Genomic DNA, 27,710 nt, shown 5'->3' with positions numbered 1-27,710 from the left:
CATTTCTGAATATATTCAACAAGGGGTTGCCATTGGCTCCCTGTTGCTCTGAGGAAATCTCTTTTTACTTAACAAAAGACCCTGTGAAACGTTTACCATTTCATTTCTGCACAGAAATCCCCAATTCCTGCAAGACACGGGGAGTTCTAGGAAAATTAAAGAGAGAGAGACTGAAAGTAAAATCTTTTAAGTCAGGCTAGTTTTGAACAGTATCTTAGAGTTTGTTCTTGCTGTAGGAGAGAGGCTTCCATAGCTTTTGAGATCTGGCAGCATCTGCTCTGGTGGTGTCTGGGGACACTGTAGGTGAGAAGGAGCAGCTTCAGTCCCCGTCTGATGATGGCAACTGAGCTCCTTGGTTTAACTGGGGTGGACTCTGGATGTTACTTTGCTCAGGACACTGGTGGTTCCCTCAGGTTTCATTGTGGATAGCCTGGAAAAACAGGGAAAAAGAAACCAGGGGTGGCAGAGTAACACAGTATAGTCCTAACTCACAACCCAGGGACAGAGATTTTTACAGAGACGTGTTGGAACTTTGGATGCAGACACAGAATCTGATATAGAAAATACATAATACAGAAAATCCCTCCACGTTTTCTGGTGCTGCTGGCAGCTTTGTGCTCGTGCAGAGCTGGTTGTGTATGGAGACCCAAACTCAAATAACAGAAACCTACAATTCTCTGAAATCCTGCCAGTCATAAATGCTTGTTTTACTCTGTGTGGGGTGAGTGCTTTTATTGTTCATTAACATTGTGTAAAAATCATCATTCAGGTGGGAAACAGGAGGACGGACAGCAGCTGCCAGGTAGAGTAAGAATTGTACCATATCAAACAGAAGGCTGAGGCTTTCAGCCAGTGAGCTTTGGTGCAAATCAGGGGTGAACCGCTGATTGAAATAATTGTCTTTGAATCAGTCAAGTTTAAAATTAAAGAGTGATTTCAAATCAACAGGATTGTCGGTGGCAAATCATTTTAGTGTGCACGCATCGCTGGTGTTGCAAATCTTAACGCTGAGTTTGAATAATCAGCCATTCTCCAGAAGTAAATTACAAAGTATTAAATGTTGGAGTCCATGATTTGCTGTGAGCAGTTCATGCTGTGCTGGTTAGTGTGGGCATCCAAATGGAATGAAAAACAAGCCCCAGCAACAAGACCAGTTGAAGTCGTTGGCATCACAGTAATCAAATTTGCAATTGAAATGCTCATGAATGCACTTACCCAGGGTGTGTTTTTAAATCCTCTCAGCTGTTTATTTTCTCCTCCCAATTTGTGGTTTGTAAATAAAATCAGACCATTTTTCTGGAATAACAGCCCAGTACGGTGTCAAACAGTCCCTGTGGGGCAAGTGCTGAAGAAGTTTGAGAGTCTCAGTCAGGATTCATTGTAGGACTTGTGTTCTATTGTGAGCAATTTACCAACAGAAACAAAACAAAATTAGTTTTATCCGTTATTTGGAGAGACTAATTTTCCCAACTCTGGTATAAAAAACATAATAAAATGATAAAATATTCCTCTAGTTTTTCACTTTCCTGTTAGGAAATATTTCTTGACCAATTCCTCTAATATGTGGATAATTACAGAAAACAAAAAGTGTTTGTTTTCCAATACTTTTTTCGTTTCACCACAAACCAGGAAATATGTGACATCCATTCTTTACATTTAAAACAACTCATTATTCTCCTCAGGGCTATATTTGCCATTTCCATATAAAAGACAAGAAAATTTAACCTTTCTACTCAGATCAATGTGCACATTAACCAGGTGATGGCAGGTCATAGACTGAGCACATGTTAGACTGGAATGTATGTCATGATACATCATAATGTGCAACATTATATAAAACACAAAATATGTAATGTTATGTACTATGTAGTAGTATGTACATATATAGACACCATGAATATTTTAAATGGCTATTTTAAAGCTACCCATGTATTGTGTATATTAATTAACTCAAAAGGAAACATTTCAACCATTTCAGTGTTTGCATAACATTGTGCTAAAATACAAAAAATAACACATAAAAGGACTAAATCAACTACACAACTACACTAGTGTGCAGTCAGTTATCATCAACTTTTACTTTGTTAAGTGTTTCTTATTTATTTATTATTATTGTTATTGTTATTATTTCATGTTTGAGTTTTTACCTTACTTTTGTAACACCTTTACAACGCTATTTTGCTTTTGAAATTTATGTTAATTTAATTTAAAGCTGTTTGATTTTGGAGAAAAAAAAATGCCATGGATGGTTTTTTTTGTTCCGCGTGAACGTTTGGTCATGTTGTTGTTATTATTTATTATTTATTGTTGTGTTGTTTTTTGTTGTTTTTTTTTTATCCATTATTGCTCAGTAGACTCTTCCCATCCCTCCTCCCACCCTCCTTCAGCCACAGATGGTGCAGCAGGTGCAAATGCCACTGATAATGCAAATGCCAGCTTAGTCAATGGTACGTCACTACCCCCGGCGTGTCTGATTTGAGAGATTTCTCTCCTGACTGTGTCACATTCCCCCTTCCCTCACAGCCTGAACAGATGTTGTGTGTGCCTCTGATTCCCCTCTGAGAGATCCTGCTCCCTAAATTCTGCAGTAGCTCATCAGAGATGCCACTGAGATGCCCCAACTTGATTCCCACCAGATCAAGTGTGGCAGAGGAAGAAGTAGGAGTTGTGGTCTATTTGCCATTAATTAAAACTGCAATAAAAGGCGCAGTTATGCAAGACTGGCTTCAAAACTTTTGAGTAGATTCACATGAATTTTCACTGTGAAGCCCTTTACTCGTTTCTCAGCATAGATCTGAAGAGGAACACCGTGATAAACGCATTATATCCGCTTTTCCTCTGGTGTGGCACTCTCACAAGTAATCCTATAGTCTCCAAGTAGCTCTGAGGAACAGTGCTGGGATCAGGAATCTGGCTAAATTCCAACTGACACTGTGTTAGGAACAACTTTTGCTGCTTTGAGCATCTGTTCCACAAGCAGCTGAGAAGTTTTGTGGATGTTTGGGTATGCCCTCAGTGATATCCTACTAAGCCTGCCTGTATTTACTTAAACCAAACTAAAATATTACGTAGTCCATTTTGGCTGTCTCTCAGTACAGGTTCTTCACCCCACTTTGCATGCAGATATTTCAGTATCTCCTAATAGTCTAATTCCACTGTTAAATTGAATTTAATGGGTCAATATTAGTCTAGGCATCAGCTGTATTTTTCTGCTAATCAGATACATGAGTCTTTATTTGCCATAGAAACCTTTCCCTCTTGTGCAGAGCCAAAAATACTGACAAAAGTAACTCTACTTTTCATCATGTTTGTGATGGAATTTTTTTTTTCCATGCAGGTCAGCAGTCATTGCATAATGCACATAAATGAGAGTTTCTGACAGAAATACCAACTGCTAAACAAGGACTAAGATGTACTAGTGCAGTGTCTTATTTAAAGCAATTACACAGGAAACATTTGAACCTATTTTTAAATATTTTTGCTGTAATTTAAAAGAAACATATAACCAGATTTAAAACTCTACTCCTGCACAATGTGGAAAATTAGGATTTACAGTTCCTACACCTCATTGCATGACAGAAATCTCCATCATCCTGGTTCCAGATTCCTCAGGGTCCAAGAACTGGGAAATTAATGAGGAGTGTTTCATTCTTCATTAATGTGAGGGTGGGGAGGCCCTGGCACAGGTTGCCCAGAGAAGCTGTGGCTGCCCCATCCCTGGAAGTGTCCAAGGCCAGGTTGGCCAGGGCTTGGAGCAACCTGGGCTGGTGGAAGGTGTCCCTGCCCATGGCAGGGGGTGGGATGAGATGGCATTAAGGTCCCTTCAAACCCAAACCATTCTGTTATTCTATGAATGGTTTTAGGATAATTTTCCTTATGAGTGTAGAACAAACATACACATAGAGAGTCTTCCCTCCCTCATTTCCATTGGATCCTGCTGTGTTTCTCCTGTTCACTCAGTCCTGCAGAGCACTGAGTGAAGCCCCTCTGAAGTGCTTTGCTGGAGGAGAGCCAGTGCTCAGGAGGTACAGGATGAACCCTGTTCTAACCCAGTTGCCTGGTAAATACCTGTTGTGTTTGGCCTTAATGCCTTGAACCTAATAAGGAAATTGAGTTCCAAGGGATATTAAATCAGTGTCTGAAGGATGTGATTTCCTATCCTCTCTCCCATCAGAAACAATGGTTACTGTCCCTGTTTATCCTGGAGTCTAGAGATGCACCCTCACTGCTTTTCACTGCACAAAGGGTAGAAGGCAATTTTTTTGTGCAGCTGATTTGCTTTGGCTTGTGAGATGAGGCAGTTCAATTAATTCTGCACATCTTTAATCAACATGGTTGAGGTGTGATGAAACTCATCCACAAATCCAAAAAAACCAGACCCATATCAGCTACTGTACCATTTTACCTAAAGTCTAATGCCTTTGTGTAGAAAACACCATCAAATAAGAAAAGCAAAATTATATACTTGAGTAAGTATCAAGCTCAGGAAATGTTTGTTACTTGAAAATCATCCCATTACCATTGCAGATAAAATATTTTTATTCTTAGTTGTCAATAGACAATTGACACAAAAAAAGCGTTTTGTTTTCAATCAGTGAGCCTATAGTGATAAATTTATATAGTTTGTGACACAGCCCATGTATTGAAGGAACTGTTATAAATTCTGTTGTGTTCTAGGAGTTGAGATCAAAATATATCAAAATTGTTGTTGGTCTCTTTGTTAAAACTATGGTAAAACTATGAACAATATGTTCAGTTTTTAAAGGGTTACAAGTTTAGGTTATAAGCAGAGCAGAAAATTTTGCAGAAAGGTAGTAATTCAGGAAAAGTCACCTAATTTTAGAATATTATATTTAGTAAATGTAATTTTAAAAAATGAAAATCTGGGAAGCAGCATTGACTGTTTACAGCTTGTTTATCCCAAATTTGATTTCCTTCCAGTAGAGCAAATTGCCCCAAATTTGTTTTCCTTCCAGTCGAGCACAGCCACCTTCCTAAATCAGGATTTCCGTGGTGGGTTGTTTGGGTTTTTTTGATATTTGTGTTTCAAGGAATTTTCTACATTAAATATGTATTCAGAAAACATAGAAATGGTATAGAAATACCATGACATACACAGAGAAATGTCTCAGCTGAAATATTTTGTGTCTCCTGTAAATCCCCGTGTATGCACTGAACTACTCAGTTCCTGCAAAGCAATTTACAGTTTTCATGTATTTTAGAATATTTCCTGAAATTTTAAGTGTAGTTATTTAGTGAGTGCAGAGAAGAATTAGCTAACATTTTCTGTTTGAAAGAGTGGAATTAGACTTATTCTTTTGTAATGAACCTGTGTTTTACCAATACTTTGGCTCTGCCCTCCCACTGCGTGGAAAAATTCCTGATGATCCACGTCAGACTCGTTTGATGTCCCTTTGCCCCCATATCTATATTTGCAGCATGTGCCTGTTTTTCCTTGCTGCAGAGTATAACTGGCTTGGCACAGCGAGGGCTCTAACTCATTTTCTTGCAAGATGAGACATTTTGGAAAATCACGGTAGTATTTTATATTTTTTTGTTCCATCACAGCACGAGAACGTAACTCCATTCTTTTCTTTGGTTTATTCCAAGCAGTTCCTCCAAGTTACAAACAATTTCTGATGCCAGCAATAGGTCTTTGTTATTTTGTCCCATTGGCTCTTCATAAAGAGCTGAGGTAGGTAAAGGGGAGTCTTTTCTTTGGAAGTAAAAACTTAGGCAGTAATGATGCCGTGAGTTCTTTCCAAAAGCCAGAAATTGTAGTAAGGCAAAGACAACGTGCATAACATTTCATATTCAAACTCAAAACCTTCAAAGCAACTGCAGAATACGTGTTATATTAGGAGGCTCTAAATTCCATTCCAAATATTCTGATTTTTCATCCTTGCTTAGAAAAGTGATAAAAATAAACTCAGATTTCTCCAACCCAAACACTGTTCATTTTACTTATTATTCAAAAGGAAAAGGAGGAAAGATTTGCAGAATTATGGAAAAATATATTCTATTTTTGAAGATGTTTTTCACATAATATTATTAAAATATTAATAAATACTGAATATTTTAAATGTTTCTAAACCACCTCCAAAAAGGGGGAGCATTTCTGATCCTGGCACTGCCTGAAAGGAGAAAGGATCTCTCAGCAGTAGTGATTCTATCACCTCTATTTCTGTCTTAATTTCTCCCTTTGTTCATAATTTATAGCAAAGTGTAGCCTTAAAATTCTTTGGAACAGAAGGAAATAAATCCTTTACAGCATTCTTTTCTTTATGATAACTACCCAAATGGCCTATTCTTTGTTATTCTGTCCAAATAACTGAACTATAATTCCCTGTGGTGACTTTCCCCTCCATCCCTCAATAACCTAAATGCAGTAGGGTAAGAATATTAAGAATATGTTTTTCAAATACCTAAATTTACATTGTTGTTAATGATTGTTTATTTTGTGTACTGGTGTTTTTACATCAATTGATAATTATGACAACCCTTTGAAATAGCAAATATATATCCCAAAATTACATACTTTGATTTACATAGAAAAATAACCTCTGTTTTGGCTCTGCCAGTTGTGAAAGTCACGTTTGGGTTTTGGTGGTGGTTTGTTTGGGTTTTTTTAAAGTTGAAGATTCTTCAATTATACTTCAAGGTTTTAAATTAGACTCTGCACGAGGAGCTCCAGAGCAGGACATGGAGCAGACTGTCTGCTCTAAATTAATATTTTCCAGTTCCTAAGGAAGGCTTTATGCTCTAGCCAGAAATCAGAGTCTCCAGAGATGTTTTATGTCTTCCAGTAACTTTATTAAAACCCCTTCTAAGTCAAATAGCCACTAGGCAGGTACCAAATCCAACTGTATGGAAAGATTTTATCGGGAATTCCGCTGTGCAAAGGAACTTGGTTTAGCTCAGGTTCACAGACTCGTGTCTTGTGCCAAAGCATAAGGCTTTGGGAGACAGATACTGATGTTTTAAAAGTCATGTTTTAGCCAAGGTGGGGATAGAATCAGGAATATGGACCAGCAGTGGGTGGTAAATGCTTTCCTCAGTGATGATCAAAGGTCGCGAGATGCCCTTCCCTTGGCTGCAGTTCTGGGCTTTGGAGTTTCTCCATGTGACACTGTTTGGGGCAAATTTACCACTGATTTGGCCACTTGGGATCCTTTTGTGAGAAGGCTGTTTTTAGTGCTCTCCCATTTAGTGAAAAGACAAACGTGCAAGAAATTCAATTTTGCTTCTATTTATTCCCGGCGGAGAGTGAAAAAATTCATGTATGTGGAAGTCAGAAGGGCAAGATCTACCTGCTGTCACATTTTTTAATAAGTTCTAATGATACATTTCTTACTAGAATGTGACAACAATCCTGTAAAGGTGTTTTAACTTAATTTTCCTTTGCATTATTTTTTATTGTGCATTATACATAACCACAAAAATAGACCGTCATCCATGCTGATTTTAATATTTGTAAAACTTGAATAGTCTTTTCCATAAATTCATGTATTACTGTGGAAGTTTCATAAGGGATCCCACCAAGAAATTTGGAATACATTTGAAAAGTTTTAGTTGTTATCCTGAAACAAATGACTAAGGACTTTAGTGTAGTAAAACTGTATGTAGCTAAAATGTTAAATTGGAAATTACAGATGCACTTGGTAGATCTTTCTTGAGGATAAATCTGAATATAGGATGAACCCCTGGCACTTCTATTTACAGAAGTAATTTGCTAAATAGTACAACCAATTGAGGAAGATATAATTTTAAAATCGTATCTGATTTACAATTTTATTTATTTTTATACATATTAACACTACTATTTCTCTGTTGTCTCAGTTTGCTGAAATAATGAATTTGATTCTAGAACACATTAAGAAAGTCACACTCTATGCTGGTGTACCACAATTAGACCTGCCAATTTTTTAACTCCCGGCCCTCTGAAATATCAGTTCAGGAACATTATTCCAATTCAGCTTTCCACTGGATTCTCTTTATTAGTTTCACGCTCTTGAATAATGCAAGTTCCTCAGAAATATGTGCTGAATATTTAGTATTTAACATGTTAAAACACTAACTTTGACTGCAGTTCCTGGGATGTGCCCAGCTAAGTTAGCCATGCTTCTAAGTGAACATGTGGAAACAAGGGATCCTGACTAAGTCCCTGGAATGTGTTCGTGGCTTTTGTCTGCCCATTTTATTTGAATTCCCATTTTCATGTTCTGTCTTGGGTGAAGATTGTTTACTGTCTGTTGTCTGTTGAAATTTTTCATCATATAGGCAAAATGCAGGATGGGAATATGGAGAACAGCCAGAACAAAGGTAATCTTCTTTCATATTAAGGAGGTTGTGGATTTTATTTTTAGCATGTAGTTCAATTCTGTTCAAAAGTCAAGTGAAACCCTGTGATTTGTGCTTGTGTGTGAAAATGGCCCTTTTGTTCAAAGAGAATGTTAAAACACAAACCCTAAACAACCAAACCCAACAAAAAACCTTCCAAAGAGATTGTAACTTTCAGAAGTTTGATATATCAGACCTTCAGGATAGGACATCAGTATTTTTAAGATGCCATTTGTAGATGTTACTTTCATCTCACGAAGCTCGTTTGAATTAATTTTTCCTGTGGAAGTTATGTATGCTACGTATGGTTAGTGATTTTCCAACCCAATTTTTTTATGTCTCATCATCTTCTGTGTTCAATGGTATCATATGGACATATTTTCTTTTGCAGGGACAGGGTAAAGCAATAACAAAAGGAAACCTTAAAGCCCAAGGGTTACTGAACAATGTAAAAGGCAATCATAAGGATAAATAACAGGAAGAATAAGAATCTTAGGAGTTTCTTATTTAATATACAGTCTCAGGAAGACTGAAACAAATATTTTGCTTTCTCTGAAGCAAAGTCATGGTTCCTTTTTTATTCTATGAGACACAGCTATCATGAGTTCTTTGAGTTATACCAAATTAAGTGATAACTTCCTCTTCTCAGATAATGCTAAAGATTGCAAAGGTGATGGATCAGAAACTAAATAGATAAATTCAGTTGTTAATGGTATAAAACTACCAAATATAATGCTATTAAATGAATAATCACTGGGGTTAGATAGACAAATTAGATTTCCAGGTCAAATAAGCATGGTCTTGTACAATCTCTTCATGAATGTCAAAGCAAAGCTATTTCATTTCATTCTATTTAGTTTATTGTGTTCAGTACAAAACAGACACATACACATATATAAACTGCAATGTCATTGCTTTTAAGAAACATGATACTAAAATAAAGTTTCCTTGTATTAGCATTCTTTCAAGAAAGGATGGTTCAGCTCTGAAATGCTGTGTGCTTTTTGTGGGACAGTGATGATTCCAGCACCATCAGACCCCACGGATAAGTCACTCGAGCACGGAATGCCAAGGAAACTTTATAATTCTGGTATTATCTAGAATAGTGGTTTGCAGAGTGTGGTCCCCTGGTCACTGAGGTGCCTGTGCAGCCCAGAGAAGGGAGCACGGCTCAGCTGTGGAACCACATCACCTTCAAAACGCTTTCATTGGAAGTATGATTGCAAGGGTGCACTGCATTCTGTGACACCCCAAAATTTAGAGGAATACAAACCATCTGAGCTCTGCTATTCTAGGAAATCCTGCAGTGCTGACACACTGGGACTTGCCAAGCCATTTGCAAGGCATGGAGTGATATATATGTGTATAACACAGAGTGTCCAAAATAACGGAGCGACCCAACGGGTTTCCCGGTCCTTGACCGGTTGTGCCGTGGATGTGCTTGGACCCCAGGGGTCCCACAGGGCACCTGCCTGACCTGGGAGTCAAAGGTCATTCTGGTAATCACTGTCCCAAGCAGCCCCTGCAGCAGATGTTGCTGGTTGAACCCCGTAAGTACGAGCACTGAGCTAAAAAGAACGAGGGCCAGCTCGGGAGTAACAGTTCTGTTCTGCATTATCAGCCAAGCAGCAGGACGGGGCTGCTGCCATGGAGATGCAGCCACTGAAGAGTGCAGAAGGAGGAGAGGGAGATGACAAGGACAAGAAGAAATCCAACATGCACAAGAAAGAAAAATCTGTCCTTCAGGGAAAGCTGACCAAGCTGGCAGTCCAGATAGGCAAAGCAGGTATGGCTGGGGGACTGACCAAAAAACACTGTGTTAAAATGACACCTGAGAGCTGCAAAGCAATATTTTTTTTTTTTTTTAAAGGCACAGGCCTTTTTTACTGCAATATTTAGAAATGGCTCACCCATAAAACTGTTCTATGGTTGTTATGTGGTATTGACAAACTTTTCTTCCTCTGAAAATTAGCTTTGAGAGTCAAGAAGCCGGAAGCTTTGGGCAACTTGGATTGTAATGAACATTTGAATCAAAATGAAATGTAGCTTTTCTCATAGTTAATATTCCCAAGCACAGTAATTACATATTTAATTTTGTCTCCCCTTAGAACTTTGAAGTACATGGTTCCAGAATCTCTATAATCTCAAAATATCACTCACACAGAATTTCCCTCTTATGGATTCTGAAATCATCCTGTTCTCCCTTAATATCCATGTTCCTGCTTTCTACCCAAGCATGACACAAGTGCTGACTCTTTTATCCAGAACCATCTGGTCCCTGCTGTTAGAAGCAGCACTTCTCCAGCATGTAGGTAGAAAGTGGAAATCTTCTGTGATGGCACAGAGTTCATTAGGTTTGTATTTCTAGTGCTATTGAAGAGATTTTGGTCTCTCTCCAGATCCCTGGCTGAGGTCCTACAACAGCTTCCTCACTTTACCTCTGCTCTATTTCCCTCACCCTTCTTCACCTGTCTGATTTCTACCCCACATATTCCTTCCCCTTCCTTTTAAACTTCATTTTGGTCAGTTGATCACATAACCCCAAGATGCCAAATTCTCTTTTTCCTGCACAGTGTGTGACTCAGATTCTGTGGTTATCATCTCTGCTATGCAATCAATGCTGTGCCTGGTTTCATATTGCTCAGGCTTCTCTCCTTTGTTTCCCATGATAATTAACTTCTTAGGTTAAGTACCTTTCTACACTGCCTTTGATTCTCACTCTCTCTGATATTTCAGCAGGCCCATGAATATCACAGTTAAAGTGATTGTGTAGGGATTTCTAACCATAATGTGGTGACTAATGTGAATTAAATTAATTAATTATTGTCTCCTTTGGTTTTTCTTTGTCATTGGGCAATCCATGGGGATGTCGTGTGTTGTCATGAGTATAATATTTTAATGGATTTTCCTGTGTCCTCTGGCATATAATGATCTCCCTGACTCATCTGTTTCCTGTCACCCTTAGCATCCTTCAGCTTACCAATTTTTTTAAAGTGCAGTCAAGACATGAAATTCACAGTATTCTCCTTTTTACTGCGTGATCCCATTAGGGAGAAATTAATTTATTCTGAAATGCAGGCTTAACTGCTTCACAGAAACCTGCCAGAGAGCAGTAATCACAGCAAGGCAAAGCTGAGGCTCTGCTGGAGTTTTTATTTGTATACCCCACTCCAGGAACGAAATTGTGGAGGAGCAGTGTTATCCTAGCAGTCTGTGCCATTGGGAGAGCATATTAAGTCCTTGGGATCTTTTGTGAATTCTGTGAAATTTTTGTTAATGTCTCTGCTTCTTTTGAACCTCTCCTCATAAAAGTACACACTTTATGGATGTCCCTTGGAAAAGGGAAACCTTGGAAACACCTGTATTTATCACATTTTCAAGAAACTTAGTTAAAAACTGTTCTGTGGATAATTCTCTGTTACTGCTCCCTTATGTTCACCCAGATACATCCCTAGGGCTTTTCTAAAGTGTTTTATGCAACAACATAAACTACAGGAGACTATTTTTCTCAGGTCTCCTAAGATACATTTATTAAAGAGAAAAGTGAGTGTTTGAATATGGATAGACTAGTAATGTGTGAAAGGTGGAGGTTGAAAGGACAGATAAATATTTTACCAGGCAAAATAATGTACTAAATTGAAAAAACTTAAATAAGTGACAAAGGAACTCCTGGAGAACTGGACTGGCTGGGAAGTTTTCAAGGCAGCAGTAAGAGAGTGTTTAAAAATGAATGCAGTGTGATTCAGCTGTTCTGCAGCATTCAGTGTTTCTTTATGCACTGGAATGTAATGCTGTTGTAATTATATTATAACAATGTCTCTTCCTGTAGACTTGATCATTATCATCATTATTAATATTGGTGAGAAATGTCACTCAGAATAAGAAAATAATTTCACATCAAATTCCAATGCAGATTTCTGATTTCTGATGTTTTTAATTGTGTTCTGTGTTACAGTAATGGATCATTTCTCTTTCCAGGTTTGGTGATGTCTGCTATCACTGTCATAATTTTGGTACTATATTTTGCCATTGACACGTTTGTGGTCAACAAGAAGCAGTGGTTGCCTGAGTGCACTCCTGTCTACGTCCAGTATTTTGTTAAATTCTTCATTATTGGTGTTACTGTGCTCGTGGTTGCTGTTCCTGAGGGACTTCCACTTGCTGTCACTATTTCTCTGGCTTATTCTGTAAAGGTAAGAGACATTAAAAATAACCATGGGAGAAAAATGCTGTTTGCTCGAGTTCACCACTGAGTTGGCCCTCAGGTTTTATCAGGTGTGATGAAACTTGGTCTGCAAATCATGTGCTCAAAATGTTATTTAGAGTGAAATTGTTTTAAAGTAAACTCATATTGAAAGTATCTAACAAAAATGTGAATACAGTTTTCTAATAGATCTCTTTAAAACCACACAGTGCAGGATAATCAGGTAGTAGAAATACCTATCTGACTTGCAAAGAACAAGGAATTTATTGAGCAGAATTTACTCCGAGAACAGTCCAGTCTTTGGACAGGGAATAATTTTGTATTCAAATTTTCTTGTGCAATAGGACAAAGTTTTGACAAGGATTTGAAGCCTTCAGGAACACTTTACAAAGAAATTAGAGTTTCACTGAAGCTTTCATGTACTCTTCTGAAATGCAGTTGCACTTCTTTGAAGTCAATGTAAATGATTCTGTTAGGAAGCTAAAGAGGATTAAAATCCTGGAGTTGTGGATTACTTTAGCAATTTAGTCAGATGGGATTTATTTAAACATTCTGGCAATCTTAGATGAAGATGAAGTAAAGTTTATTCCCATTTAGCATGTAAACAAATTATGAACTTTAAGAAGGAATATCTTGATTTCTATGTAGCCAAATATCATAATTATTAGGGGGGAAAAAACCCATGTCTCGAGGATGACAGTTTGCTAATAAAGACTGTAGCTGCTTTTAAAATATTTTCTCATTCTCCTTTTGTCCTTCATCTGACACCCCTTTCCCTTTTCCCCCCTTTTCCCCTTTTTTCTCTTTTTTCCCCCCTTTTCCCCTTTCCCCTTTTTCCTTTCCCTTTCCTCTTCTCCTGGATGTATAGTCCATCCATGTGCTGCAAGATAATATCCTGGCATTCCAAGTATTACTAAGAAAAAGCTGAATATTTGCCATAATGATGATGTTTGAAAAATGCCGTTATTTTTGTTTTCTTTAACTAATCTTTGCTGTTGGAGCTATTTCTTGAAATGTAGAATATTGCAAACAATTATGGTACCATTTTAGCTTATTAAAGGCAAAATTATCTCAAGGATAATCACAGCTTGGTTGTCTGTAAGGGTTTGGGATATTGGCCCTGATCAAAGTTCAAATTTAGGGAGCTTTATGTTTTCACAAGCAAGACTAAACCCATTCTCCTGCGCTTTTTATAACCCATGTTAAAAACCTGTCAAAGCAAAATCTTGAAGGTTTTTTATTTTATGTGTTTGGTTTTTTTTTCCTTAGAAAATGATGAGGGATAACAATCTGGTCAGGCACTTGGATGCCTGTGAAACGATGGGAAATGCCACAGCCATCTGCTCCGACAAAACCGGCACGCTGACGACCAACCGCATGACGGTTGTCCAAGCCTACGTTGGTGATGTCCACTACAAGGAGATCCCTGACCCAGATTCCATACCTGCCAAAACCATGGAATTGCTGGTTAATGCAATTGCTATCAACAGTGCTTATACTACAAAAATTCTGGTGAGTAGGCTTTTTTTTTTTTAATCGATAAAATAAAACGCAGCAGAAGGAGGTGCAGGGGTTTTTTTCCAAGCTGTGATAGTTCCTGAACGTCCTGTTGTTGATTATGAAGTGTTAAATACTGGTGCTGCAAAAACTATATGTTTTATGGTTTGGGGTTTTTTTTTATGGATAGGGATTTACTTATAAGTACAAGCCCATGCAACATTTAAAAATCTCCTGCTGTCGTTAGATTGGGATGGCTCAGCTTTGGTGCAGATAAATTTGTTAACACAGCTGGCTCTTACTGAGACTTCACCTGTGCAAAATGATTTCTGTGTGTCTGAGAACTTTTAATTGATTCTCAAATATGACAAATTGGATTGGTTAAATCAGTGAGGTTAATGAACTTTGTTCCTTCTGGTTTCAAGTGAGTCACATCCAGAAGTATTTAATTCAGTCTGTAAAGGAGGCCAGAGTGGAAATATCCATTTTGCTTGTGGCATTAGGTTCTTCTGCACAGAGCTAATTAAGAGGCTGAAAAATTTTGCAATTCCAATAGATTTGTTCTTTGAAAGGTCAAGCTGGATTTTAATGTTGCTGAACAAGTAGACTTTTTTTTAAATTTATGAATATATGTATTGTCCTTTTTATTGTTCTGTGCTGAGCTGCATAATATAGTCTTGCATACACTTCATGTTTGTTTTAAAAGTAGTCTTTTAAAATACTGTCACAGAAAACAAATAGTGCTGAGTGCTGGAGCACACCTTGCCTTTAAATCTTGCTATGTAAATATCTGGATATTAATAATAATCCACACTGGGAAGAAAAATGTTTAGAGAAATCTCACATGGACGCCCAAAGTGTGTTTGTAGCAAAGGTATTTCTGAAATGAATGCTCTTGAGGATTGTTTGGCCAGGATAAGTGCCTGAAGCTTGGCACTCTGGGAAGGGAAACGTGGGGAGAACCAGCCCCTGGGGCAGCTGGAGCTGGTTCCTACATATGGAGTGGACAGGGAATCAATCAGCAAACCCTCCAGCAGCTCTGGAAGGTGCTGTGCTGTCCCCTCCCAGCTGAAAGCAGCCAGCAGTGTGATCCCACCTCTCCTGTCCTGTAGGGACACGGAGCTTCAGTCAGCTGAGGCTGGAGCCAGCCCTTTTCCCTTGGAATTCAGCCCCCCTGGGGAAGCAGAGTTCACTCAGCTGGGAGCATCCAACCAGCAGCACCTGTTCCCAGCTGAGTCCTGGCTCTTCCTCTGTCCTTGTCCTGAGGTCTGTGCAGGTCAGAACCAGGCAGGTTAAAGACAGGAGAGATGGGCCTTCCTCGCTCAGGTAGTTCAGTGTAAAAGCTCAAGGTAGATATTTTATGGCAACGGTTTTTTGGAAGCTGATTTGTGTGTTTGTAACTCATCCTCAGTACACAGGCTGGGATTAACACAAAGGTAACAGACATGAATTTGGGATGAAGGATAACAGGTACCTATCTAAATTTGTGTTAGGATAACTGCTACAGTGGTGACACCAGTCACACACCAGTTCACCTTCTCTGAATCCTGGAACAGATGTAGGTTTCTGAGTGGGGAGGCATCAGGCTTTCCAGTCATGCCTCTGTAATCTTAAGTTTAATATTCTGTCGTTTTTCTTGTGGTAATAATTTCATTTAACTGAAAAATTTCTGGTCAATAGTAGTTCTAAAATGGTCTTAATGTAATTTTGAATTTGGGGGTTTTTTTCACTCTGACTTGTCTTCATTGCTTCTTTTTGAAATCAGCTCTGTGTGCATATTAAAAAGAGTCAATATTTCACCATCTCAGTGCTTTTTAAAATATGCACAGAGACTGATCTGTGAAACTGATAAATGGGTGAAACCCTCTGAAAATCACAATTTTTTCTGGATGCAGATCAGATGTTCAGCAGCTAACTGCTTGAGGTTAGCTGTGTAAAATTAATGGTGATTTTTAGCTATTACATAGCACCACAAGATAAAGCCTTGTGGTATGGCCCCCCCCAGAACCACAGCTCCAGTATCAGAGGAGTTCATTTTATTCCTTGTCTAGAGCAAACTTAAGCTGAACTTTAAGATACAAAGTATTGTTCCATAGCCCATTTGAAATCATAAATAAATGCAGTAAAAATTACCTGGGGGAGTTGTTTCCAGGATGAAGTCCACAGAATTATTTCTCTAGCTGCTAATACTGAATGCATCCCTGTGTGCTCATTCTTAGAGCATGTTTAATCAAATTGTGAATATCAGCTCCAACCCAAAGGGCATGTAAGAGTTGTGTTGCTCAGACTGAGTTTTGCATATTCTATTTTTGGCTATCTAGTTATGCCTACGCTGTAAATTGTGCTTTGTGTGAACTTCTGTTCAGAGGGATCACATATGGGGCCATAAAATTAGCCAAGATGCTCTGCTGAATGAGAAATATTCCCTCTTGCATTGTCTTTTGATTAAGGGGCAATTGAACCATTGATAAAAGCATAAAAAGAAAATAATATCAGTGCTCGGGATAAAAGATTCGAATTTCCCTGAGAAATTAAACACAAATTATTCCAACTGAACAATAGCATCATTAAATATAGCTCTTTTTAATGCATTCCAAGATTAAGTTGCTGAGTGAGCTGATTTTGCATTCCATTAACTTCAGAGCAACTTTAATGCCGCTTTAATGCTGTTTTAATGCTGTTTATGTGAAGCTGTTCTACAAAAACCTTTTCAGCATTCATGTTTTGGATAGCTGTCCCACATGAAATAAAATTAGACTTCATATATTTTTGCATGTGAGCTATGATGAGGGCTGTAAAGCGTCTCTTACTCTGGGAGCAAAAATTTGCACTTTGGGAATACTTTGATTGCACTCAGAGCAGAAGCACATTGATCTCGGATATCATAGAGCAGTAATGAAAGAGAGACTCCAAACACCAAAACTATTGATTTGAACTTTTCTGTGGAGCTCTTCCTTGCATAATTTCAGTTTTAATTAGGAAGGTATTTCTTCTTTTAATTTCCTGAAAGCTGTCCTAGGGCATTGGGTGGGTATAACGTGTTCTTATTAAGAAGACATCACAATTAGTATTTCGCTGAGTGACCTTCAGCACCAGTGAAAAAGTCCCAGCTGACCCTGTTGTTATTAGGAACTAACACAGGCATTTCATTTGCTACTTGATGGGTGCACAGGGAGACTAAAAGCTACTTATTCCTGCGTTAGGTGAATCTCTGGATCTGCAGCAGGACTGTTTTCAGTGGGTCTGGAGCACCATTTACTGCACTTGCACAGTGTGTGGCACAGTGTGGTGGCAAACCTTTAACTGAGGGTCTCCAAGGCAGAGATGTCACAGGAAAGTGCCAAACATTCCCTCCCTTCCCCAGCTGCTGCCACCTTAGGGAATGAAGCAAACATATGTTAGTCTATATGTTAGTAAATCTTAGTCAAGTTATGAATGTGACCCGGGAAAACTTCTGGAACAAAAAGGCCTCTACTGGTTAAAACCAGACAGGGAGAGTGAAGAAAAATAAAATAAAATAAATTGTAGGCAACTTTGCTGCAGCCAGAACAGTGTTTTATATGCAGAACAACACCTGCACACAACACTGTAACATCCATCTAAAAGATAGTGAAGTTACCAAGGTTGCTGCAAGCAAATTCCAACCATGTTCCTACCACGTGGAACAGGGATGATGGATCTGCAGCCCACACACAGCCACTGGGATTTACTGGGAGAAAGGAAGGTGTCAATTCACCTTCTTCTTTTGTGTAATGGCTGGTGCCTGAGTATATAGTGAATAATCTTACTAAAATAAGTAAAAAAAAAAATTCTAACTGCTCTGTACAGAAAGCAGTTCAAGGGATTTTGGCACAGAATTTTATTTTTATAATAATATTATTATTCTATTAATATTAATATCATTATTATTATATGTCATTCTTTTGACTGATTGTCTGATGCAGAATGCTGGGGTGAACACACTGCCTGTTACTTTGAGAAAAGAGATGAAGGGAGGCTGGAAGAGCAGGTTGTGAACCCAGAATATGTGGAAACTCCCAAAAAAAAATTAAAAAAATTCTACAAAAGCAAAATGTTGAAAGTAATGAAAAATAAGATTTAACACAACAGCTACTTTGCAGGAATAGATTCAAATCTCTTGTTGGTGTTGAGAACACGGATGGAGTAGCCAGATGAAGGGCTCCTTTCATTTGGGAGGAATATTTGCATCCAAAAGAAGTACAACTATCTGGATTGTTGAGAGACACAATGTTCCTGTAAGGAACAATCTTTCCATAGATATTTAAAGTGCAAATTATACTTCTTTCTTACAGACTTTTTTTTTTTTTTAATCAAAGACTGAATTTTATTTATCAAATACTTGGATTAATCTTGACTTATTTTTTTATTTGTTTGATCAGACGAAAAAATTGTCTCAAGAATAATATATATATACAGATATATTATTTAGGCAAGAGAAACTTACTGTTTTACCTTTCATAATTTCAACACTATCAATACAGTAAGACCTTCTTAAAGACAACTTTGGAGTTGTTTTGGGGGGGAATATGGATATTTGGAAGTTTCCTACCAAAAAATTTAAAAACTTGAGGTGTAGTAGGTATGTTTATGGATATTCTGAACAGTTCCCCCCATTAATGTATAAAGTTATTACTCATGGAAAGGAGGATTGAAATGCCATCTTTTGAACAGTAGCTGCTCCCTAATTCTTGTCTGACAGAGCACAGACCTTTCCTTTTTTCTGTCTGTATACATTTATTTGTTTGTCTCTGTTTGCATATGAAGCCTTGTTTTCCAAATAGAAAGGAAGGAGACCACAACTGTTTAGGAAATATTGTTTATTTCATTTTAACAGAGCTGAAAACCCAATAGACCAGATGATGCCACACATACCAACAGAAAACAGAGTATTTATAAGTCATATACAGAAGCAGAGCCTGTGCTGTATCATAGCTTTACCTGCCAAAGGCAGCCCTGTTGAATGAAACTGCTATTGCATATCCCTAAAATTCTCCTTATTCAAAAGAGAAGCATGAGAAACCAGCTTTTGACTTCCAAACTACACTTTTAGTTACTTTGGCATATGAAACTGGGAAGATAATTTTACTCTCAGGTATGGTTTTCTTAACAGCTACTCACAAGCTCTTTGTTTCTTGTGTTAAAATACCCATAACTTGACCATTTATTTTTGCTGCACTGGAAGGTTCAGGTAGTCTCTTATTTTATCCAGCTCAGTTCACATTGTTGACAGTGTTTGGAGTAAAAATAGATTCTTAAAAAAACCCATCACCAAAACCACACAAAATATGAGGACAGAAACGGAGACAGAAAAATTAGTAAGTATAGATTGAGGAAAGCTTTAATTTATGATAAAATTAAATGACAACTGAGTCAATGGCCTGGCCTAAATCCTGTTTTATTCCTCCTGCAGTTCCCTACCATTAACATCAAGGCACAAACACAAGTGGCAGCTCCAGTTGCTGCCTTAAAGCCTGTGAAGATCAGTCATTTATCAGGCAGACAAGGGGCCATGAGAGAGCAGGGCAGCTTTGGGCATGAAGAGGCTGCAGAAGAAGGAATGAGAACTCTGGAAAACTGTTGCAGTGAGGGCACATTGAGGGGGGGAAATGGGAAAAAGGGAAAGTGAGGAGAAGAGCTGATTCTCACTTGGCAGCAGCAGGGTTTGCAGGTGTTCCTCGCAGTTTCTCCCCCTTTCCAGCTTTGTGGTTTTCCTTGTTTTACTGCATCGTGTTTTTCCCCACACGGATCCCAGCTTTGTCCACAGGGAGCTTTGCAGTGGTGGTTTTGGTATGGCAGGGCTTGAGGGAATTTTGGTGACAACCTGAGAGCAGTGTCCATCCCTCATAACTTCTTTTACTTCTGCTTTCTTTCCTCGGGCACTGCTCAAAAATAAATTCTACCTTTAGATAACGTGTCGAGATGTCAGCAATCTGTGTTTTAAGGATGGTAAGGAGGAGAAGTGCTGTTTGACAGCTGTTTTATGTAAGGGTAGATCTGTGGAATGTGTTATCCTTACATAATGACACTGGAAATCAGTGAACAGTAAGAAACATATGTGGAATGAATTTTTTCAGCTTGGCCCTTGCAGTGACACTGGACCAGCTTGTTTTTGGTGTCACCTGGCTTTGGATGAGGGTGGCAAGAAGAAGGAGGAAGGGGTTTGAATCAGCTTTCTGTGTTGACACTGTGGAATACGTTTGGAATGGCAAAATCTTTTACTTCTTGAGTAATTAAAACCATCTAGAAAAATTCGCAGAAAAAAATGTGCTGAGAGGAGGAGACTGATGAGCTAGTGAAGGAATTCAAAGATAACTGATTTCTTCACTGTCTGAAAAAGAATACAGGAGTTTGTATGAACTCATGAACCTCTGCTCCAGGTTTTACAGTTTGGGTTCTGCAATCTTGGGAGTACAGTAAGCTACTAAATATACAATACCAGGAGAAATACAGAGGAAAATCTACTTTGAAGAGTCAAATTCATGATTTTCAAAGGGGAACCTCCCAGCCCAGCAGGGATGGATTTGGGTCAGTAAGGGTGTCCTGCAAGTCAAGGACTTGTGGATAATACTTTAAGTCTTTTATTGGCTTTCAGCACATTAATTTGGTACTGGAAATTTGTGAAAATTGTATATGCTCTTATTTTTGAAGGGCTCAGGTGATGGCATTAAAATATTGTCTGCACTATTTCTGAATCTCCAGCGAAATGTTGCTGAGCCATTTAAAATGAAAAACTTCTTTGATTTAATTGAAAATTGATTGAACTGATCTGTATGTTTTGTAAGAGATTTTATTTCACAGACAAAATTATTCCCATCATATGTAAATTTATATCTTTATCTCTTTTTTTTTTTGTATGTTCCCAATGTTATACAACTGTATAATGTAGCTATAAATTATAGATGGGAACAAAAAATGCAGGCAAAAGCATCTTTCTATATATAAGCCAGACAGTCATCACAAAAAAAAAAATCCTCAACAACATATTCTTTAAAACTTTTTATAAAGCACTTGGTAAGCATTTTCTCAGAATAACTTAGGCAGAAGAAACCCAACCTATAGTGTCCATATTATTTACTGTGTAAATAATAATTATCAGGGACAATGGATCGTGCAGTTAATTGTCTCTGCTTCTAGGAGTGGCAATTAGCAGAGAGTAATGATCTTCACACATCACTTGCCATTGGAGTTCTGTAGAATGAGAGGTACAAATACAGCTTTTCTCACTGAATTAGCCACTGACTTAATAATTGAAATAACTGTGTTTAAGAAAGATTTGCCTGCGATGTGTTATCCCAGTCGTGTGCTCTCTGCCATCAGGGCACTGGGCCTTTGCCCTGCCAGCAAAAAGCTGGTTTTAAATAAAGTCTCCTTTACTGGGAGTTGTGAGGTCAAATGGAGTCAGCTGCCCAGAAAGCTCCTGGATTTGCCTGAGCAGAGGGGGATTAGGGAGCAGGGATGGGAGCAGGGCCATCCCATACAGCTGCTGTTGGCATCGTCGCACGCTCCGGGTGCTGTGGGTTTGGGTTTCCAGCAGCTTGGCAGAGGCAAGGGGGGTTTACCTGCAGGGTGGCAGGAGTTTTATAGGTAGAAGAGGTGAGAGAAATGGGCTCAGACAGAGCTTATCCTTTCACTGGATCTCCCATTATCCAACAACCTGTAATTATGAATGAACTGGGCAGCAGGTTTGAAGCCTCTTCCAGCTTCCTTCCCTAGTTCCCAGTCAACTTTCCTGTCAGAGGAAGGGGTGACTGTCCTGTCTCAGCAACAAATGGATATGGGAAGAGAGAAAAGAGGGATAAATAAGATAATCCTGCAGTGTATCATGAAAGATCATTCGCATCCTACCTGAAAGTTTACGATCAAGTTAGATTAAATATCTTTATTTTCTTTCCTCATGTGACAGAAAACAAGGTAATAAACCCTTCCTTCATACTGACCTTCTTTGCCTTCGGAGTTTGGTAATTAGCAGACTCCTTTTATTCCTGCTGGAATAAATAATCACTGCAAGATTATAAACAGGACTGACAGTCACTTGGAAGCTTTTTGTTACCATAATATCATTTCATACATTAGATTTTTTTTTCCTGCTTGCTTGTATGAAAATGAGTAAATTAGATTTTTAACTTATGATGAAACAAATATTTTTATTCCTATTACCTTGCAGAGGGTTTTCTTTTATGTTATTTCTCTTATGCTCATGTTCTTATTTTCTACTCATCTTGTCCTGGCATAAGGTGATTTACATATGGAGAATTATTTCCAACTATTTCCAGAGACACCTATTGATGAGTTCAGGCTTTAACAGTCAGTGTTTCCTGCAAGGTACTCCACAGTGTTTTCATCCAGATTTATAAATATTGCATCTTATTGCCTGATGAGTTTTAGGACCCCTCTTTTTTTTAATAGAATACATTGACAATGAATAATTTTAATATATACTTCTTGTCATGCCTCTGATACCCTACCAAGACAAAGTCATCACACCTTGGAGCTGATGGATGTGCTGGTTGGGATGTAGTGTTAACACTTTTTAGGGGATATTTTCAGGGAGCATTTTTCCTGATGAGAGTTTTTGTTTTACGTGAGTTGATGTAAACCAGTTACTTCAGGCACATTTTTTTTAATGCAGGTTTTCTTTGTGCTCTTGATCATCAGGAACAGGGAGATAATACCTTCAAATATGGTAATTTAATACCAATTTTACAGAAAACTCTAGTGGTTTTATAATCAAACATACACCAACTGGCTTATTAGAAATCAATGTGGTGACTGAATCACCTCCTAATGAAATATGACATTCATTTCCTTTCATATTTGTGTTACATAAATCTATATTTTACATAGTGTATAGTTTTAGTATGTTTTCTTACTACTCTCAGAACTCCAGTGTGGTTTATTCCTCTGGGGAAAAAAAAAACCCAAACAACAACAAGCCACCAGAAAACCTCGACTGGTACAATGCCTGAAATAAAACTAATCAGCAACACAGTTTATGACAGAAAACACTGTGCTAATCCCAGAGCAGTAAATGGCAGGAGTTACTTTGCAGACGTGAACGAGTTGACTTGTTCACTGCTATTCTTTGAGAATGAAATTGCACTTAATAAGATTTATTACCCTTCTGTTAGTGTAAGCTAAGTACTATGTTTCTTTTGAGTCACAGGTAGTACTAGAAAGTTGGTATTAAATATATGGGAAGTAAAAAACTCTGCTTCAAATTCTAGTTCCTGCTGTGTTCTGCAGGTAGACCCCACTATTAATTTTTCTGTCAAGCTTCCAGTTTCCTTCTCTTGTGTGTGAAGCTCTTGGCTCCTCTGGGTTCCAGTCAATCATATTTCTGGGTTATTTACAAGTCAGTGTGGGAAGAAGTCCAAAAATCATGGCCTTTCTGCTTTTAGAGATGGTTCCAAACGAGCCAGAAAAATCCTCAAGAATGGGTGGCATTCTGAAGAACTGTTCCCCCCGATTCTGAGCAAGCTGTGAGGGGCACTGGCTTCTCCAAGGCACAGGACTTCTGATGGATCTGATTTCTCGGGTGCAGATGACTTTGACAGAGAGAAGCCAAAAGGCATCTGCTCCAAAAAATTCTTTTCCCAGCTGGAGTCTAGCAGAGGAAAAAGAGTTTTCTGAGGAAAGGCTGCTGGGGCATTTTTACTCAGCCAAAGCCATCCAGTTCCTTATCATCCCTGAAGGAATGACTGGCATGCTTTGGCAGACACCTGCTGGAAATGGAAAAACTAAGCTTCCAGAGGTTATGAAAATTCAGGACACCTTCAATAAGTAATCCTGTGAACCTTTCTCACGTATGTAAGTGCAAACCCAGAGCAGCAGAGTATGGCTGGCTACTGGTGAATCCTTATGGAGACACGGGGACACTTTACCCTTCTGAAATTATGGGTGAGTGTCAGAAGATGTCATTGTACCAAGCTGGTCACAGTACCAAATGAAAGTATTGAGCATGTTAAACAGTTCCACTGCAGATTTCTTATGCCATTGTTGTTTTTCTGTTGCTTCCACTTATTCAAGTGGGCAGAGAGTTCAGCTACTTTAAAAGTTGCTTCACTGTGAAGAAGAAATGTTGTCAGTGCTGGTTTTGTAGGGGCTATATATTTGGAAAAGGTGAAAGACAAGATTTTCTGGGAGAATTTTGCTATAAAGAAGGACAGGATGTTCAAGCTTTCCATCATTCCTGCCCCATTTCCTCCTGAATGAGTAATCAGGCAAAAATTGGCTGCAGTTTCAGTCTGCTGTTCTGCCCAGCAAAGGCATCATTCTCAGTGTCCTGACAAGGAGAGGGACTGGCCAGAGGACTGAATTTATAATGCATCTCAAACATTATCCCACCAATCATGCAAAAAAAAATCCCTCCAAGAAAATAGTAGATAAACATCACTATGACATGTTATATTCACTTGAGCTCCTCCATTTGCCTCCCCAAAACCCAGCATCTAACTCACCAAAACCAATATAAAAATAGTTTCAGCTGATGAGTGCTAGGAAAGAGGAGTACATTTTGTGTGATCTGTGAAATATCTGCTCTCGGTGTTTTCAGACTCGTTGAGAAATGGATGTTTGAAGAACCCTTTTCCTTGCTCTGGAAATGAGTACTATTAACAGAGGAGATCTATAATTATGATGGGCTATAATCAGTAGCTTCAGTCAAGTGAAAAAACTTCCTTTTTCATGGGGCTAGATTTGCTCTGCACTTACTAAATTTAGCTCCTTAAACTGTACAAATTGTAACTCTGGTGCAACCAGAAATGCAGTGACTATTAAGACTAATAATTTGAGTTTGGACTTTTTAGCTTTAATTTGGTCTTTCTAGAAACTTAGTTTTCTCGTCTGAAGTGTATTTAACAGATTTTGAGGGGGAGAGAGGGCTTGGTTGGCTGGTTGTTTTTCCCAGTTCTGATTAGTTAATAAGCACAGAAAAGGTAAAGCAAATTGAAATGAGAGTTGGTATACGTGGATACAGGTGTTTCACACCTTTGTGGCTGAAATTCCTGCACAATGACTGGTTAAAAGCAGGCATGAGATGCATTTCAGACTAATAGTGGAGATGTTTTTAAAAATGTGATTGTTTCTATGAAGGGAGTTAAATAGTTAATAAAGAGTGAGTAGTTTTGTTGATTATACATTCAGAAATGTTACATGAGGTTTTCATAGGCAGCCTCAGTGAGAGAAAGGCTTAAGATGTAAGGGGGAAAACTGTCAATAAATTACTAAAATATGTAGCAGAGTGGCTAAAAGGGCATTTTCCAAATGGACAGTTGCTACTTAGATCACTGCTACAACTGAAGAAAATGTATCTATTTCTATCTCCATAAATCTAAAAGATGAGGTTTCAACCCTAAAACAGATGCATTGATGTTTTTAATGTTGGCAGACCCCACGGAAATCCCTAGGGTTGGTTCTAATTTGGAAATACACTTTTTAAACTGCAGATGTCACCTTGAAATTGAATTTTCACTACCTGCTCAGCTCCACACTGTGCAGTTTGTCTCCTGTCTCTGTTTTCTCTGTCTGCAGCACTCCCAAAGCCAGCCTAATACCAGTAAAACCTCAGTTTAATGGATCTAAACTGAGGTGGCAGCTGCTGGTTGTCATTATGGAGGTACCAATTACAGTTCTGCCATTAAGTGCAATTTCTCTTTTGCACTTAGTGAAAAATGTTCAGCTTGTTTGTTGTTCAGGACAATACAGCAAGTGCTTGCAAAATATATGGAACAAAGTATTGGAAGTTTATAAAATCCATTAGTCTGCTCTTGATTTTAACCAATTTGGTTCAGAAAATGTGTATTTGTCTCTCTTGTTTGTGTTCTGGCAATACTGGCAATAGGGGAGAAACATGCTCTTGCTTTCTTTATAGCTAGCTTGAACTGAAACCTTGCGCTTAGACTATATTTAAAGTAAATTGATTGTTAATTAAAGTAAGTTAATAACAATTGCTGTGGCTAATTATTTTGATTATATAGGTTACTTGTCAACAGTTTGTGCTGCACCAAAACAAAGCTGGAATGGCACTAGAATAAATCTCACAGTTGCCAGTTCCCTGTGGCTGTACAAAAGGACAAGAGTGCAGATTTTTAATGTCCAAATTTGGAAATGGGATACGTAATTTTCCAAATTTAGAGCCAGATTGTCATTAAATGGCACGTTTTAAGGGAACATATAAATGGTTTTGATCAATAACAATAGGAAGGTCCCTAAATACAGATGAATAACATCTTATAGTATAATAAATATGTCAAGACTCTTCTGGGCAAAATGTGGGGAAAAATCTGTGTCAGTAAAATTCAGTTTAATCTCATGTAGAAACACTAAGGTTGGAGTATCCTAATCGTAACTATGATTAATTAGTAGTGTCATAACAAGGCAGAGTTCATTCTCTGAACTGTGATGTGGTGTATTAATGTACCTGTGGTTAAATTAAGCCATGAATTATTGTCATTTGGAATGGAGACATTGTTTTCAAAATTATTTTTATTTTTTTAAATTAAAAGGCTTCCGATCTTTTATTTTAATTATTTCAGCCTTGGAATATAGATTATTTATTTAAAAAGGAAAAAAAAATCAAATTAGAGAACCAAAATGGGTTAGGAGATGAAAAAGAATAACTCCTGTGACATCTTTAGGTTACAGAGTCATTAATGAACTGCAAGGTACAAATGTAACACCTCTGCCACTGTTTGGTTCCTTAGAATAACTATTGTTGAATTACACGTGCAGGACCTTAGGAAAAGGTGTTATTTTTGTCATAACCTGAAATCCCAAAGCCTTGCTCTAGTCCAAGTTAAATTAATTACATGGATAAATGTAGCCAATTTTAGCTTTGCTAACTACTTCTGCTATAACTACCCCTCTTTTGCTCTGGCTGTGACATGGAAGGAAATAGCAGCTTTTGCTTTAATTAGTGCTCAGGGTGGTCAAACACTGGCACAAGTTGCCTGTAGAAGTTGTGGAGTCTCCCTCCTCTGAGCATGACTCTAATTTTTTAAAAATATTAAAAAAATACTAACATACATATTTGTATGTTAGTACAAAACTAACATGTCCATCTTTAGCTGTAACTAGTGAGAAGAGGAAAGAATTTGCATGTTTGCAGTAGTTTGTTTTTTTTTAATGCATCAGAGGTAAATTTATCCTTCAAGTGAAAAGGGCAATTTAATTATTTGCTATTAAAATTAAGGGCAAAGTATAAGCTCTCTTTGAACATGTAAAAATAGGTGAGAGGGAGCAGAGACTGTCCCACCAGCCTTTCAGTCTGTTCTTCACGCCTGATTTCACCTTCCTTCAGGATCACTCTGGGGGGAATTTATGGGTGGCATCACTTTTTTCCCCTTGTTCCCGTTATTTGAGCTGAAACAAGCAGGAGTCCATAGTCACTGAGCCACATCACTGCTCTCTCAGCTTTGCTGTGTTGATGGGAAATGTCACACTGATACATTGCATAATTACAGCTGCCCCCATTTTATAGGATTATTGCCTTGCTGGTGTTGCAGGAAAGATGCTGAAATACACTGCTTTTAGATGAAGTTATATCTGACTAAATTTGTATCCACCTCAACTGTGATACCACAGTTGTTTAGTTACTTATGTTGTTGCATCATTTTCGGGTCTATCTTCAGATTTTAGGAAAAAACATTCA

The 27,710-nt window shown here is 38.1% G+C and overlaps 1 protein-coding gene across 18 annotated transcripts in view; it reads left to right on the top strand.

Moving 5' to 3' along the window:
- The window catches only part of ATP2B2 (ATPase plasma membrane Ca2+ transporting 2), a 408,955-nt gene that overhangs the window by 319,462 nt on the left and 61,783 nt on the right, over positions 1-27,710 (top strand). For 11 of the 18 annotated variants that reach the window (XM_064668150.1, XM_064668151.1, XM_064668155.1 and 8 more), the window contains 5 exons: positions 2,355-2,447; positions 8,281-8,322; positions 9,962-10,126; positions 12,319-12,533; positions 13,814-14,056. In XM_064668150.1, the coding sequence (XP_064524220.1) occupies positions 2,355-2,447; positions 8,281-8,322; positions 9,962-10,126; positions 12,319-12,533; positions 13,814-14,056 (758 nt within the window). The remainder of the gene's footprint in view (positions 1-2,354; positions 2,448-8,280; positions 8,323-9,961; positions 10,127-12,318; positions 12,534-13,813; positions 14,057-27,710) is intronic. The other 7 variants (XM_064668162.1, XM_064668164.1, XM_064668165.1 and 4 more) reach the window with 2 other exon arrangements.

Source organism: Pseudopipra pipra, chromosome 11 (genome assembly GCF_036250125.1).
Source record: "Pseudopipra pipra isolate bDixPip1 chromosome 11, bDixPip1.hap1, whole genome shotgun sequence".
NCBI lineage: Eukaryota > Metazoa > Chordata > Aves > Passeriformes > Pipridae > Pseudopipra > Pseudopipra pipra.
The sequence above is the reverse complement of the archived record's forward strand: the minus strand, read 5'-3'. Positions and strand labels throughout refer to the sequence as shown.